The 16,131-nt window shown below is 38.4% G+C and overlaps 1 protein-coding gene and 1 long non-coding RNA gene across 2 annotated transcripts; both read right to left on the bottom strand.

Annotated features, from left to right (window-relative positions):
• Window positions 1-4,014: 4,014 nt before the first annotated feature.
• LOC147639846 (uncharacterized) lies at window positions 4,015-4,848 on the bottom strand. Its single transcript, XR_015269564.1, has 3 exons — window positions 4,713-4,848; window positions 4,403-4,485; window positions 4,015-4,279 (listed from the first exon to the last, which is right to left on the bottom strand). It is a non-coding gene; the product is annotated as an uncharacterized LOC147639846 (long non-coding RNA).
• Window positions 4,849-9,892: 5,044 nt separating this feature from the next.
• LOC147639847 (uncharacterized) lies at window positions 9,893-11,088 on the bottom strand. Its single transcript, XM_086822586.1, has 4 exons — window positions 10,980-11,088; window positions 10,783-10,881; window positions 10,332-10,411; window positions 9,893-10,208 (listed from the first exon to the last, which is right to left on the bottom strand). The coding sequence occupies exons 2-4, from the start codon at window positions 10,868-10,870 to the stop codon at window positions 9,978-9,980; spliced, it is 399 nt and encodes a 132-aa protein (XP_086678712.1). The 5' UTR covers window positions 10,871-10,881; window positions 10,980-11,088; the 3' UTR covers window positions 9,893-9,977.
• Window positions 11,089-16,131: the final 5,043 nt, after the last annotated feature.

The following is a 16,131-nucleotide window of genomic DNA, read 5'->3' on the forward strand; positions in this document are numbered from 1 at the left end:
TCTGGCATAAAACAGTCCTTTGAATTAAAAAAAATAGAGGTTCTAATGCAAGTAAAATTCCAATTTGAGATTGGTTCCTAAAATCCTTTTTCCATAATTCCTAGTTTCATAATGAGGATCCTTGATCTCTCATCAGGGTAATCTACTCATCATTCAGTCTGATTATCCAACTAGATTCTTGGTGAGTTCGGTCAGGAAAAACTAGTTTAGTTCCGGTAGTCTATTCTATGTGATTAGAACTGGAATTGGTCACGAAGTTTTTACTTGATTCAGATTGAGAGATGGACAAGTAGGTTTATTGTTCGTCCTTCTCGTAGTCTAACCAAACTCATTCGGTTTAGTTCTACAAGGATTCCCTTCAGATAAACATCTAGTTTTGGGTAAATATCCATTCAGATCGAGAGATGGACAAGTAGGTTTATTGTTCGTCCTTCTCGTAGTCTAACCAAACTCATTCAGTCTAGTTCTACAAGGATTTCCTTCAGATAAACATCTAGTTTTGGGTAAATATCCATTTAGTGATTTTACCAATTAAAATATTCAAAGACATTCCTTCTATCACATAATTTCTCAACCTTAATTCATTAGGTAGAATTATGGTGGAAATTCATCTTTTGACACTAAAATTTAAGTCAAATCCATCTTTTCTTAATTAATCATAAAAGTTCTTCTTTTTAACTAAATATCATACCTATTTTTTTGAATAAACTTGAAATCCCTCTTTTTCTCATTTTAATGAGTGTAATCCAATTATCATGGAAATTCCTCTTTTACTATAAATTAAATCTATTTAAAATTCTTCTTAAAATATACATAAAAATATCCATTAATTTCATTAAGCAAAAAATTCCACTTTTCTCATTTAAATATTTGAATTCCAATATGGTGGGAATTCCTCTTTCATCATTTAAACTTATCTATGCAAAAAGATAAATTTAACTAAATTTTCTCTTAAAATTTAAATAAAAATCTCTATTAATTTTTTTACACTAGGAATTACACTTTCCTCATTTAAATATTTGAATTTCAATATGATGGGAATTCCTCTTTCATCATTTAAACTTATCTATGTAAAAAGATAAATTTAACTAAATTTTCTCTTAAAATTTAAATAAAAATCTCTAGTAATTCCTTTATACTAGGAATTACACTTTCCTCATTTAAATATTTGAATTCCAATATGGTGGGATTTCCTCTTTCATCATTTAAACTTATCTATGCAAAAAGATAAATTTAACTAAATTTTCTCTTAAAATTTAAATAAAAATCTCTATTAATTCCTTTACACTATGAATTACACTTTTCTCATTTGATTATTTGAATTCCAATATGGTGGGAATTCCTCTTTCATCATTTAAACTTATCTATACAAAAAGATAAATTTAACTAGAATCCTTGTTTAATTTTTAAATAAAATATACATTATTTTAGCATCACAATTTTTCTCTTACTTCATTGGAATACATGGATTTCCATTGTCATGGGGATTACTCTTTTAACATAAAAATAGATTACTAGAAATTTCTCTTTTTTCTAATTAACTATTTATGTATAAACATAAAAATCATTTTTTCCACGATTATAATGAGAATCATTCAATTAATCTAGGATGAGTAGGACGTTCTCTTTTCATATTATGAATGAAAATGATTTATGTGTTAATTTTTGAGAAATTTTTCCATAGCTTGGCTGTTATTACTGATAATTCTCAATAATTTGAAAGCATAAAGTTTAGTAATATCCCTATGATTAGAATAACCATTAATTGGATCAATATCCAATTATGGACTTGATTCTTAATTTTTTCATAAATTAAATAGCATAAAAGCATTAAAAAGCCACTTATTTAGCCTCAATTTGACAAGCATAGAAATTACTTTTAGATTAGAGAATCGCTTCATGAGAAGCTTCATTTGAGTATAGAATAGGTCATAGGAATGACCATTCTTTGGGGGAGAGAGAGAAATGCCTAAAAAAATCATTATAATTTAAGCATAAATAAAAATTTATGTGTTTTATCACTCAAATTCATTAAAGAACTTCAATTGTATTAAAAAGCCATTCAATTGAATGCCTCTCAAGAAAAAAGACCATAAACCACATTTTACCTCCTAGATTGCTTGATTCTTTGATCAAGGTAGAGGCCCCCAACCAATCAATTGGTTTGGTATGTTGATGAAGTCTCCAAGGAAGATTGAAGAGAGAGAGAAGCTCCAATCTCTTCAATTTGTAAAGGGTTTTTAGAGGATAATAGAAAATAAGCTTATCTTAGAGTAATAATGGCATAGTTTAGAGATGCCACCTGGTGGCTCTAGCTAGGTGCCCCACTTGGCAGTTCCTCCTTTTTTCTCTTCTTCTACACTATACTACTACTATTTTACTACTATAATGTATGTGTGTGTGTGTGTGTGTGTGTGTGTGTGTGTGTGTTTGTATGTATGTATATGTGAGTGTGTGCCTGTGTGTGTGTGTGTGTTTGTATGTATATGTGTGTGTGTGTGTGTTTGTATGTATATGTGAGTGTGTGCCTGTGTGTTGCTCAATCAGAATGGTTGCTAATGTAATGTAACTTCCTCACTTACCACCACTTGCTCGTTGTTGCTAATGTAATGTAACGTCCTCACTCACCACCACTTGCTAGCGAGGGAAAGCTAGAGAGTACATCCACAATCAAAAAGCTAGAGAGCACATCCACAATCGAAATGCAAAAAGTTAGGTAGCACCAATAATCCACATTGGAAGTGGAAGTTAAAGTATGTGAAATTTCTATCATTCTCTAAGAGAGAGAGAGAGAGAGAGAGAGAGAGAGAGAGAGAGAGAGAGAGTCGCTTATCGTCGTCGACTTAGAGGGTTATACACCCAATCGATGGAGAGAGAGAGAGAGACGTATGTACATATATAGGCAACACCTATGAAGGTGAGTTATATGGGCATGGATTTAAATGTACATATATAGCCAACACCTGAGTTATATGGGCTGCATGGATTCAAATGTTGATTTTAGGAAAAGAGTCACTTCTAAGTTGGCTCCTAAGTTCGTTGTAAGTATGGCCTTCTAAAATTTGTAATTTGTATTAAATTGAAACTCCCTAGACTGAGGCTGGAACACTCAACAGCCTCAGCCTCTGGAACAACACTCAATAGCAGTTGGGACCAAGAGATCCAGGAGATCCGTCTGATATTAGCAAGCGCTTCGTCTTCGTCAAGCCATCGGCCTGCCGCTTCTCCTGAGAAGAAGTGGGGAACTAGAAACCCAATGCTACATCAGATAAATTTGCACGCAAGAAATTAATTAATCGCCATGCAATGTCTACAATACACTCATGATCGAGAGAAAAATAAATGTTTACATCTGCTAATTCCAAAGCTTTCACAGCTGCTGGTTGATCATCATCTGCTCTGCTTCTGAAGCTCTCGGGTTCAGGTCCGGCTGCATTTCATCGATTAGAACTCCATTATAGAATGAGCTACAGGTGCTTAATACTTTCGCTAAACGATACTTTATCCAAGCATAACTATTAATACTACAAGTAATATGATGTGATGAATGAGTTCTCTCACTACAACAAAATGAGAGTTTAGCAAAATAGCAACGCTTTCATAACTAGAAGGGTACAGAGCAGAGATGTCGTTTTTACTACTATTTTCGCTACAACGGGTTCGCTGCTCAGTAGCAAAAATAGTATTGTCGTTGCTTCGCAGCCTAATATCGCTGCTAGTAGGCAACGAAATATCACTGCTATTTTCACTGCTAAGCAGCGAATATACTGTATAGTAAAAAAAACTAGAGCTAACTCAGGAATTTGTACATGACTCCCCAGTCTGTCCTAGCTCTTTTTTTTCTAATGTAGACACAGTTAAACTAACACAACTTCATGTCCTACTCATTGTCATGGGGGACAAGTGTAATGTACATATATAGGCAACACCTATGAAGGTGAGTTATATGGGCATGGATTTAAATGTACATATATAGCCAACACCTGAGTTATAACTCACCTATGAAGGTGAGTTATATGGGCATGGATTTAAATGTACATATATAGCCAACACCTGAGTTATGTGGGCATGGATTCAAATGTTGATTTTAGGAAAAGAGTCACTTCTAAGTTGGCTCCTAAGTTCGTCGTAAGAATAGCCTTCGAAAATTTGTATTAAATTGAAACTGCCTAGACTGAGGCTGGAACACTCAACAGCAGTTGGGGCCAGAAGATCCAGGAGATTCGTCTGGTATTAGCAAGCGCTTCGTCTTTGTCAATCCATCGGCCTGCCGCTTCTCCTGAGAAGAAGTGGGGAACCAGAAACCCAATGCTACATCAGATAAATTTGCACGCAAGAAATTAATTAATCGCCATGCAATGTCTACAGTACACTCATGATCGAGAGAAAAATCAATGTTTACATCTGCTAATTCCAAAGCTTTCACAGCTGCTGGTTGATCATCATCTGCTCTGCTTCTGAAGCTCTCGGGTTCAGGTCCGGCGGCTGCATTTCATCGATTAGAACTCCATTATTGAATGTGCTGCAGGTGCTTAATACTTTCGCTAAACGATACTTTATCCAAGCATAACTATTAACATTGAAAGAATTGATGGACGCTAAAGCTGGCGCAATTATATTAAACATTATCATAAACGTCGATAATTATAACACACGGAGTGCAGTATTCGAATTATGACAAAAAGAAGACACAGCAATTCCACTCAGCTTGCCTGCTGCTGCTAATGTCGAAGGCGCCATTGCATGCGAGAGCAGGAGCGCAAGGAGGGCGAACGTTAGGGAGAAGGCTAGTCTCATTGCGTAATCAGCTGAAATAACAGAAATTATGGTAATGCGGGATTAAGAGAGATCAACGTAATATTGGTAGGAAGAAAAAAGATCAAGGTACCTGGCGGATGTGTATTGATTACAAACATCTTAACAAGGTTACAATTAAAAACAAATACCCATTACCTAGATCAGACGATCTTATTGATAGGTTGTTGCAACAAGGAGCTAAGTATTTCACAAAGCTTGATTTGCGAACCGGTTATCATCATCATATTTGTATTGTAGAGGAATAATGTTCCTAAAACTGCTTTTAGATCACGTTATGACCATTACGAATTTTTAGTGTTACCCTTTGGTCTCACTAATGCACGAACAACTTTCCAACAGATGATGAATAATTTATTTCAGGATCTATTAGGAAAATGCATGGTGGTTTTCTTAGATGACATTTTGATATACAGTAAAACTTTGGTTGAGCATGAGAATCATCTTAAAGAGGTTCTAGGAAAGCTCAGGAAGGAGAAACTATATTGTAAATTATCTAAGTGTGATTTCTTCAAGAAGGAATTGTTATACCTAGGTTATAAGATCTCTCGAGATGGCTTAAGTATAGATTTGGATCTTTGAGACTGATGCTAGTGATTTTGCGGTAGGTGCAGCTTTGTTCCAGGATGATGGGAAACTTGTGGCCTTCGAGAGTAAGAAACTCAACGATGCACAGACTAGGTACCCAGTTCAAGAGAAAGAATTGTATGGGATCATTTATGCTTTAAAGGCATGGAGACCGTATCTCTACGGGTCTCAGTTTATGGTCTTGTAAATGACTAGTCTTTGCTGTACATTTGTGATCAATCGGACTTGAAAGGTAGAAAGGCCAAATGGGTTGAGTTGATGTAGGACTTTGGTTAAATACATGAAAGGTAACTTGAATCACATTGCTGATGCGTTGAGTCGAATTGGTGAAGTTAATGAACTTTGCTTCACAGAAATTACTTCTAACTTGTACGATTCACTCAGGGAAAAATGCAGTATAGATATTTTCTTTGGAAAGTATTGGAATTTGGCAGAGTCAGGGTCTAACTGTGGGGTAGATAAAAACTTGGTGAATCAAGGAAAAGCCAACCAATTTTTTATTCAGAATGGTCTCTTGCGTGCCAAATGTGCCGGAAATTAGACTCAGGATCCTCTTTGAGTGCCAAGATGCACCATCAGCAAGACATCTTGGCATATAGCGAACCTTGGCTTTTGTTAGAAGAACATTCTACTGGCAAAAAATGAACGATTTTATTCAGAGTTATGTGGTCTGATGTCATCAATGTCAGAAAAACAAGGCTAAACGCCTTAAATCTGTTGGGTTATTACATCCTTTGGATATTATGTCTCAAAAGTAGCAAAGTATTCCCATAGATTTCATTTTGGGAATTTCACGTATGAGCAAGGATCACAATGCCATTTGGGTAGTTGTGGATAGATTGACAAAGATGGCTAGGTTTTTACCTACAAAGATAATAGTCAAAGTGTCGTAGTTGGCTTACCAATTTGTCAATCATTTGTTTAGACTCTATGGTCTACCTTATGGTATTGTGAGCGATCAGACTCTAAGTTCACGGCTCATTTTTGGCAAAAAGTTTTCAAAAAATTGGAAACTACTTTGAGTATGAGCTCCTTTGATCACCCGCAGTCTGATGGGAAAACACAGCATGTGAATCAGATTTTAGAGGATATGCTTCGTGCATATATATCTAGAAAACCATTGAGTTGGAAAAAGTATCTTCCAATGATGGAATTTACCTATATAGTTCTAAGCATACGGTTACTGGTTACATTTATGCTTATGTATGGGTATTAACACAGGACACCTATTGATGTTGGTCTTAAGGGTATTGAGCTTGATGCATTGAGGGATTTCTTGCGTGATATGCAAGAAATGCTTACCGAAGCTTAGGATTCTATCAGGATAGAGCATGGTTTTATGTTGATATAGGGAATGCTCACCTCGGTCTTTTGAGCCAGGAGCGTTGGTTTATTTGAAAGTTTCTAAAGATTATCAGTGTCGGTCTTCTCCAATCTTCAAGTTCTCCAAATCTCCAATGAGGTGCAAGTAGCACGTACGGCAAGTTGAAGACCGGGAGCTATTGTACGGTCCGGTCTACAGTGAGCACACGAGAGTTACTATTGGTGTCAAAGGCAGCAAGGTGACTATGCAGATGGCACAAGGCTAGACCTTGGAGCTGTGACTATGCAGGTGGTGTCGACGTGGACAGAAGACAAAGACGATGGTGGACAGACGACGGCACATGTGAATAAGCTCTTCGGTGATGGCGACTGCGAAGGCAACGGGATGGCACGGTGAGATCCCCGGTGACAAAGACGGACGGAGTCAGTAATGGAATGGCCTTGTTACTGGAGTTGGGGACCCAGAAGGTGCGGCTGAGCGTCGCCTGCTGAGGTGCGAGCATCGCCCATGGGCGGGGATAGTGGTGGAGCCCTCTACACTATCACCGCCCGTGTTGGAGGCTGAAACGGGTGGCGAAGCTCTGAACTAGCAAATTGGCGGTGCTGGAGAACAGACGGAACTGTGGGCGACACCAATGACGGAAGTGCAGAAGGCAGGGAGGTGACTCCAGCTCTGATACCACTGTCAGGTTAGGGTTGCACACAAACTGAGGCACACAGAGAAACAAGCACATTCAAGAGAGAGATGGTGATTGATGCTCACAAAAAAAGATGGCATAGAATGTGTGGAGTAAGAGAGTTGACTCCACAATATCAAAATACAATAAATGTGATGTCCTTTCACACCTAATATCCAAGGGGAAAAACCCAAAGGGAGAAAAGTGTCCTTGGTTATCCCATGTTCACATGTGGCACTACTCATATCATATGTGGCATAACTGAGCGACCAGCATAACTTGATATTTTTGGCATAACTTAGCAACCAGCATATCACATGTTTGGCCAGTGCATAGCTCGCTCAGCCACCAACATCGAAGAGGCCAAGAATGTGACCCTCTGCACCAAACTTGACTCAACCCTTTTTGTAGCAGCATGCCTTCAACCCGCAGCGTCTGCCCAACCTCGTCCCCGCTCTTCCCAACCCAAACAATCTAAACCCTCCTGGAAATAATGATGATGAGATGGGTGGAGTCGAAGAGACTAAAGCTTTCGGACCCAAGGGATTAGGAATGTCCCAAAGCATGTCAAGGTTAGGATTTCTTGGAATAGCAATGTGGAGGCCAATTTACTTCTACCATGAAGGGCATGGTCACTGATGTGACTCTGCCGCCTAATAAGATCAGGAGCAGAGTATCCTCACAAAACTAAAAAAACAATGTTGAGGAACATGCCAAGAAGGACCTGTACTCCTATGGCACTGTCGCGCAGATGTGCCTACCATTGGGTTCAAGACTTTGGGCACTAAGGTTGTAGAGGAGGATTCACCAGCATGATGCAATCAAAACTCCCCCAGGCTAAGGAAGATGCTAAGGAGCATCTATCATGGTCCCTATCTCCGAGTGATTGCCAACATCAAGGAAGACTGAAAGACTAATGGTTCGAGTCATCGGATTGGGAATTCGACCCACCGGGCATGCTAGGTTAGACCATTCGGATAGCCACATAGGCTGGACAGCCCCGTAAACGGTACAAATATCGAGCCGCTGAGCCGGAATGCCGTCGTCTCGAGAGACATCAGATCCGTTGCACTTAAACACTAGTTAATTAGGTCATTATGTTTTGAACCATGCCTAGAGACCTTGTGGGTAATTACTACTAGATAACAGGATTCTCTTGTGGCCCATGATCCTCAATGTTCACCAAGGAACATTGATCTTATGGCTTACATGATGCTGGGGGGAAGAGGAAAGAATTAAGTTTTCATTGTGGCTCATGATCCTCAATGTTCACCACTAGGAACACTGTAATGGCTTGCATGATGGGAAGAAGGGAAGAATGCAAGGGTCAATGTGGGAACTTACCTCTAGCCGTCAAGAATGACCGCTGCCTCTTATGGGAAAGTTAGATCACCTCACTTGCATCACTAATGTGGTGTCATTCCATTGATACTTTGTAAGAGTGGGCAGGGAGAAAATGAGGAGAGAGCTATGGAAGAGCTCTATCTCTACTCCAAAATGCTAGCTAGCGTGCTCACAATATGGAGAGAAGGAGAACAAGCCAACTACAAGTGAGAGAGGAGAGAGAAAGCAATAAGCAACAACATCAAGCAAAACACATAACACAATTTAATTGCATGCACATGAGAGAGAGGGAAAACACACACAACAAGAGCTCAAGATAAAACTCAGTTATGATAATGGGAAAGTGCGTTTTTTAATATTGAGATTAACTTATATACAAGCCTCTTATGTACAATGTCTGACCGCGGGGGCTCAAAAAGGTTATTCTTAGGCTTATGTATACACAAAAATCATTTTAACAAGCATTACTCATGGCATAAGTTTGGCTAAATCCCAAAATTTTATATCATTTGAAGCACTTAACCTGGCTCGATTCCAAAATAGTGTGATTGCATGTATAAGAGTCTTGTTAACCAAATATTAAATCATAATGTATACATCTAAATGAATATTAGATAATTTCTAATTATGAGTTAAATACTTATGAAAAAAATCTTTTGCACATCATAAACTTATACATTAGACCTTGAAGAATCTTTTGCTAGTTTAGTTTCATGTCAAATGCTCAATCAAAATGGTTGCTAATGTAATGTAACGTCCTCACTTACCACCACTTGTTGCTGTTGGTTGCTAATGTAATGTAGCATCCTCACTCACCACCACTTGTGCTAGTGAGGGAAAGCTAGAGAGTACATCCACAATCAAAAAGCTGAAGAGCACATCCACAATCACTTGTGCTAGTGAGGGAAAGCTATAGAGTACATCCACAATAAAAAAGCTAGAGAGCACATCCACAATCGAAATGAAGAAAGTTAGGTAGCACCAATAATTTACATTGGAAGTGGAAGTTAAAGTGTGCAATTTCTATCATTCTCTAAGAGAGAGAGAGAGAGAGAAAGAGAGAGAGACGCTTAACGTTGACTTAGAGGGTTATACACCCAATTGACGGAGAGGAAGAGAGAGAGAGAGAGACGTATGTACATATATAGCCAACACCTATGAAGGTAAGTTATATGGGCATGGATTTAAATGTACATATATAGCCAACACCTGAGTTATATGGGCATGGATTCAAATGTTGATTTTAGGAAAAGAGTCACTTCTAAGTTGGCTCCTAAGTTCGTCGTAAGAATAGCCTTCGAAAATTTGTATTAAATTGAAACTCCCTAGACTGAGGCTGGAACACTCAACAGCAGTTGGGGCCAGGAGATCCAGGAGATCCAGCCTTCCAGGAGATCCAGGAGATTCGTCTGATATTAGCAAGCGCTTCGTCTTCGTCAAGCCATCGGCCTGCCGCTTCTCCTGAGAAGAAGTGGGGAACCAGAAACCCAATGCTACATCAGATAAATTTGCACGCAAGAAATTAATTAATCGCCATGCAATGTCTACAGTACACTCATGATCGAGAGAAAAATAAATGTTTACATCTGCTAATTCCAAAGCTTTCACAGCTGCTGGTTGATCATCATCTGCTCTGCTTCTGAAGCTCTCGGGTTCAGGTCGAGCTGCATTTCATCGATTAGAACTCCATTATTGAATGAGCTGCAGGTGCTTAATACTTTCGCTAAACGATACTTTATCCAAGTATAACTATTAACATTGAAAGAATTGGTTGATCATCATCTGCTCTGCTTCTGAAGCTCTCGGGTTCAGGTCCGGCGGCTGCATTTCATCGATTAAAACTCCATTATTGAATGTGCTGCAGGTGCTAAACGATACTTTATCCAAGCATAACTATTAACATTGAAAGAATTGATGGACGCTAAGGCTGGCGCAATTATATTAAACATTATCATAAACGTCGATAATTATAACACACGGAGTGCAGTATTCGAATTATGACAAAAAGAAGACACAGCAATTCCACTCAGCTTGCCTGCTGCTGCTAATGTCGAAGGCGCCATTGCATGCGAGAGCAGGATCAGCGCCAGGAGGGCGAACGTTAGGGAGAAGGCTAGTCTCATTGCGTAATCAGCTGAAACAACAGAAATTATGGTAATGCGGGATTAAGAGAGATCAACGGTGAAATCAACGTAATAGTGGTAGGAAGAAGGAATGGTGGTCGAGTCCTACGGCCAGAAACCGAAGGCCTGACTTGTTGAGATGCCGGAACCGCACACGGCACGGCGCCGTCTCTTTTGACGAAGTCTCGCACCAACACGGTGACAAGACGACTCACAGCCCACAGGTCAATCAATCCTCTTTGTTGGTAAGGTATCGCTTCCTGCACGAGAAAGCTGTGGGGCTTTACGAACACCTCCTCCCAATTAATTTATTTTTCTTTTAAGTACAAAATTCTTGGTGGTACATCATTTTTCCCCCTTTTTTTTTTCTCTTTTTCTTTGGGAAGTTAACTTTTCATCGATCCTTTTCATCATGAATTGAAGAGGAAATTGTAATTTTGAACAAGCTTTTTCTTTACACGGAAATCTAAATATAACTAAAACTTGAAAATTTTTTAGGAGGTTTTTTTCCTTCTAATTCCCTCAATTTGAGAAGGTCTTTTTAGGCAAACCTATCTTTTCCTGAACCCTATTTGAAAGTGCAAGTAATATGATGTGATGAATGAGTTCTCTCACTACAACAAAATGAGAGTTTAGCAAAATAGCAATGCTTTTATAGCTAGAAGGATACAGAGCAGAGATGTCCGGCCCAGTTTACTACTATTTTCGCTACAACGAGTTCGCTGCTCAGTAGCAAAAATAGTATTGTCGCTGCTTCGCAGCCTAATATCGCTGCTAGGCAATGAAATATCACTGCTATTTTCACTGCTAATAAGCAGCGAATATACTGTATAGTAAAAAAAAACTAGGGCTAACTCGGGAATTTGCACATGACTCCCCAGTCTCTCTCCTAGCTCTTTTTTTTCTAATGTAGACACAGTTAAACTAACACAACTTCATGTCCTACTCATTGTCATGGACAAGTGTAATGTAAAACTTGACAAATACAAAAAAAAAGGACAATTGCAATTCATGGTTTTAGGAATGTCGAAATTCAATCATAATACTTGGCGGAATTACATAAGTGTATGATTCCAAAAAACTCATATACAAGATAAAACGTAATAAAAATCTATGGAGCTAGGGGCTCGATTGAGGGGGGCTACATCTCATGCATTGTGATTATTATTGTTCCTTTGCAGCTCTACCCCCTTTGCTTCTCACATTTCCATTACTTCTTGCTTGGACATTTGTACCATCATTTCTAGTTATATGATCCTAAAACACAATAAAACTAACACAAGTGAAAATCAGTTTTGCAAAAAAAAGAGGTTTATAATTTAGAAATGTACTTACTTGCCATGCTTTGCCAAGCATGTCCTCCAGTAATAACAATATATCCTTCGTCTTGCACCCTTTCAAATAGAGCTTCCAAACCTCGTTGTAATGCAAAATCATATTCATCTTGCATAGGGAGCGGTCCACTGCTTTAAGCTACAGATATACAAACAAATAAACATTTTAGAAAGTTATTATTTAAGATAACCTTCTTTAATTAAAAGGTAAGATACAATTTGAGGCTAATATATACTTACAAATATTGTTGGGATATTGACTTCTCCTGCCGCAAGTTATTTACCATCTATCCAAGAAAAAATATAAATACTTAAAACTCTTATGCATATGGCAAATGCATAAGGCTATCGGCATGCCTAGGGTGCTACCAGCATGCATTGGAAGCTACCGGCATGCATAAGTAGCTACCAGCATGCCTAAGTAGCTACCGTATGCATAGGTTGCTACTGTCAAGTCTAGGAAGCTACCAGCATGCCTAGGAAGCTACATGCATGCATTGGAAGCTAGGGCATGCATAGGAAGCTACCGGCATTCCTAGGTTGCTATCGACATGCCTAGGTTGCTACCGATATGCATTGGAAGCTACCGGCATGCCTAGGTTACTATCGGCATGCCTTGGAAGCTTTTAGCATGCATTGGAAGCTACCGCCGGTATGCCTAGGTTGCTATTAGCATGCATTGGTAGTGGCATGCCTTGGAAGCTATTGGCATGCCTAGATCGATATGCATTGGAAGCTACTGGCATGCATAGGAAGCTACTGGCATGCATAGGTAGCTACCAGCAGCATTGGAAGCTATCGGCATAAAGCTTATGCCGATAGCTATCGGCATGCATAGGTAGCTACCGGCACGCATTGGAAGCTATCAGCATAAAGCTTATGCATATGGCCATCTCTTGAGAGAAGCATAGCTCTCTAAAGGCTATCTATAGAGCATGGAAAAAATAACAATCCCTAATCTTAAAACCCTAAACTTACAAACCCTATAATATGTAAAAGCATAATAGAAGAAACATACAAGAAAGAGATCTCTTACCTTGTGAAGCTTGTATGTGATCAAAACCTACAAAATCAAACCAAAATAAGAAAAAAAAAAGTATTAATAAAAGCCATAAACTTAAAACCCTATAAACTTGTAAAAGCATGAAAGAAGAAATATATAAGAAAGAGTTCTCTTATGAGGCTTGTATGTGTTTAAAACCTACAAAATTAAACTAAATCAAGGAAAAAAAGTATTAAGAAAAATCAAGATCTCTTACCATATGAAGATTAATGGAAAGCTCTTAATCATGGAAAAATAAGAAGGGAAAATACTCGTAATGGTTAAGCTTCAATAAGAAGGAAAAAAGAAGAAAAGAAAAACTTAAAAGGGAGGAAAGAGAAAGGAAATACTCACAAGAAAGCTTTCATGGAAAGCTTGTTTTTGCATAGGAGATAAATGAAAAGAGTACCTTGCTTGAGCTTGAGCTTGAGGAGGATAGGGTAGGAGAGGTAGAAGTGATAGATAAGGTATAAATCTGCAAAAAAAAACTCACAGTACAAGTTTATTGTATTCAAAAGATAAAACTACATGACGTCAAAAGAAGTGGCAAACAAAGTGGGATATTTTTACAGTATAGCAACGTTTTTTCACTGATATACACGCTGCTACCTAGTGGACAACGATATTTCGCTATTGATGAGCAGCGATATTTCACCGCAAAAAGCGCTGCTCTCAACAACGTAAAAACGTTGCGAATACTTCTAATCGTTGAAAACCCTTGCTATTTTCCTTCCGAAAATGTTGTTGTGCTTCCGATGCGTTGTAGTGTCTATATCTAATGTTTAAATCGTTTTGTAATGAATCTTGGATTTTTAGAACCTCCTCCAATTTGTCATCTCGCTCTAATTTTTATCCCTCATAATTTGCTTTTTGCCTCTTCTTCTCCTTTAGACCATCAATGTTTCTCTCTCTCTCTCTCTCTCTCTCTCTCTCTCTCTCTCTCTCTCTCTCAATGCATGGTGGTGAGTGGCTGAGGTATTATTATATTAGCAACCATTTCTAATATATTAATCATTCGAAAAGAAAAAATTTCTTGAAGGTCTAATACCATGTACTAATACACAATTACGGCATAGCATATTCACGAAATAAAACTTCCATAAGTAATTAATCCATAGTTAAAAATTATCTAATATTCATTTAAATCCGTATGTTATTATTAGATAATATTTGATTATTTAAAATAAAAATTTCACAAGTATTCAATTAATAACTAGAAGTTATTTAAATACATACGTGGCTATTTAATATGTGTGCCTCACATTCTTCAAACTATGTGATAATTTATTTCTCCTTTTATAGATGTTTAAAATGTTTTTCAGGCATGATAGGATCAAGAAAACCCATATTTTATGCCTTTCGGCCCTCTTGGATAAACCCACCTAGAATACGTGAGATGAAGCACCATATCTCGATTGAATCATGTTCGCTGGTGGATTTTTTTTTAAATGTGGTGTGGAGAGGGGTACCCCCCCACACACTTACAAAGCTTGATCACCAACGAATGTCGTTCGAGCATGACGGGATCAAGAAAACCTATATTTTCTATGTTTGGGCCCTCCTTGGAGAAACTCGCATAGAAAACGTGAAATGAAACATTATCTCGCCCAAATGACATTTGGTGGTGGTGGTGAAAAAACTTTTCAATTGTGTGGAGAGGAGTATCCCCACACACGTACAAAGTTTGGTCACCATCAAATGTTGTTGGACAACATAATGGGATCAAGAAACCCCATAATTCTTGGAGAAACCCGTGTAGAAAATGCGAGATGGAGCACCATATCTTGCATGAACCATGTTTGATGGTGACCAAAATTTTCATGTGTGTGGGGAGCTCTCCAAGCTTACAAATTTCGAGAAGCATTGGATGTCATTTGATGGTGACCAAAATTTTCATGTGTGTGGGAAGTACCCCTCTCCAAGCTTACAAATTTCGAGAAGCATTGGATGTCATTAGGGCAAGATATGGTGCTCCATCTCATTCGAGTTTCTCCAAGAGAGCCAAACACAAAAAATATGGGTTTTCTCGATCTCACCATACTCGAACGATATTCGATGATGATTGAATTTTTTTTGGGACTACCCTCTCCACATATTGAAAAGTTTTGTCACCATTGAACATGTTTTGGATGAGATATGTTGTTCCATCTCATGTTTTCTATAGGGTTTCTACAAGAGAGCCCAAGCATATAAAATACGGGTTTTCTCAATCTAGCCATGTTCAAAAAACATCTAATGGTGACCTCACTATGCACATGTGTGGGGGGTATCCCTCTCCACATACTTGCAAAGTTTCATCGTCGCTATCGGATGTTGTTCAGGTGAGATATCATGCTCCATCTCATGTTTTCTATGTGGGTTTCTCCACAATATCTCACCCGAACCACGTCTGATGTGGTGACCAAACTTTGCAAGTGTGTGGAGGTATCCCTCTTTAGACACTTGAAAAGTTTCATCATCAAGGGACAGTTAGTCATGATGGGATTTAGTAGACCCATATTTTTGACATTTGGGCCCTCTTGGAGAAACCTGCATAAAAAATATGAGATGGAGCACTATATCTTGCTCGAGAATGACATCTGCGACAGTGACAAAACTTTGCTAGTGTGTGGGGAGGGGTACCCTCTTAGAAATACCTGCATAGAAAACGTGAGATGGAGCACAATAACTCACGTGAACAACATATGATGGTGATCAAACTTTACAAGTGTGTGGGGAGGGATACCCTCCACACGCTTACAAATTTAGGTCACAATAATATGCCATTCAAGCATGACATGATTCAAAAAGCTCATATTTTTTACCTTTGGGCTCTTTTGGAGAAATTGGCATGGAAAACGTGAGATGGTGTACCATATCTCTCTTGAACATCTCTCTCGAACAAT

Source organism: Cibotium barometz, chromosome 3 (assembly GCF_041138505.1).
Source record: "Cibotium barometz isolate CiBa-2024 chromosome 3, ASM4113850v1, whole genome shotgun sequence".
Lineage (NCBI taxonomy): Eukaryota > Viridiplantae > Streptophyta > Polypodiopsida > Cyatheales > Cibotiaceae > Cibotium > Cibotium barometz.

Coding starts and splice junctions, on each gene's coding strand:
- LOC147639847 (XM_086822586.1), bottom strand. CDS start 10,870: ATGAGACTAGCCTTCTCCCTAACGTTCGCCCTCCTGGCGCTGATCCTG. Junction 10,412..10,782: donor TTCGACATTAGCAGCAGCAG/GCAAGCTGAGTG, acceptor GATGAAATGCAG/CTCGACCTGAACCCGAGAGC. Junction 10,209..10,331: donor AAGCTTTGGAATTAGCAGAT/GTAAACATTTAT, acceptor ACTTCTTCTCAG/GAGAAGCGGCAGGCCGATGG.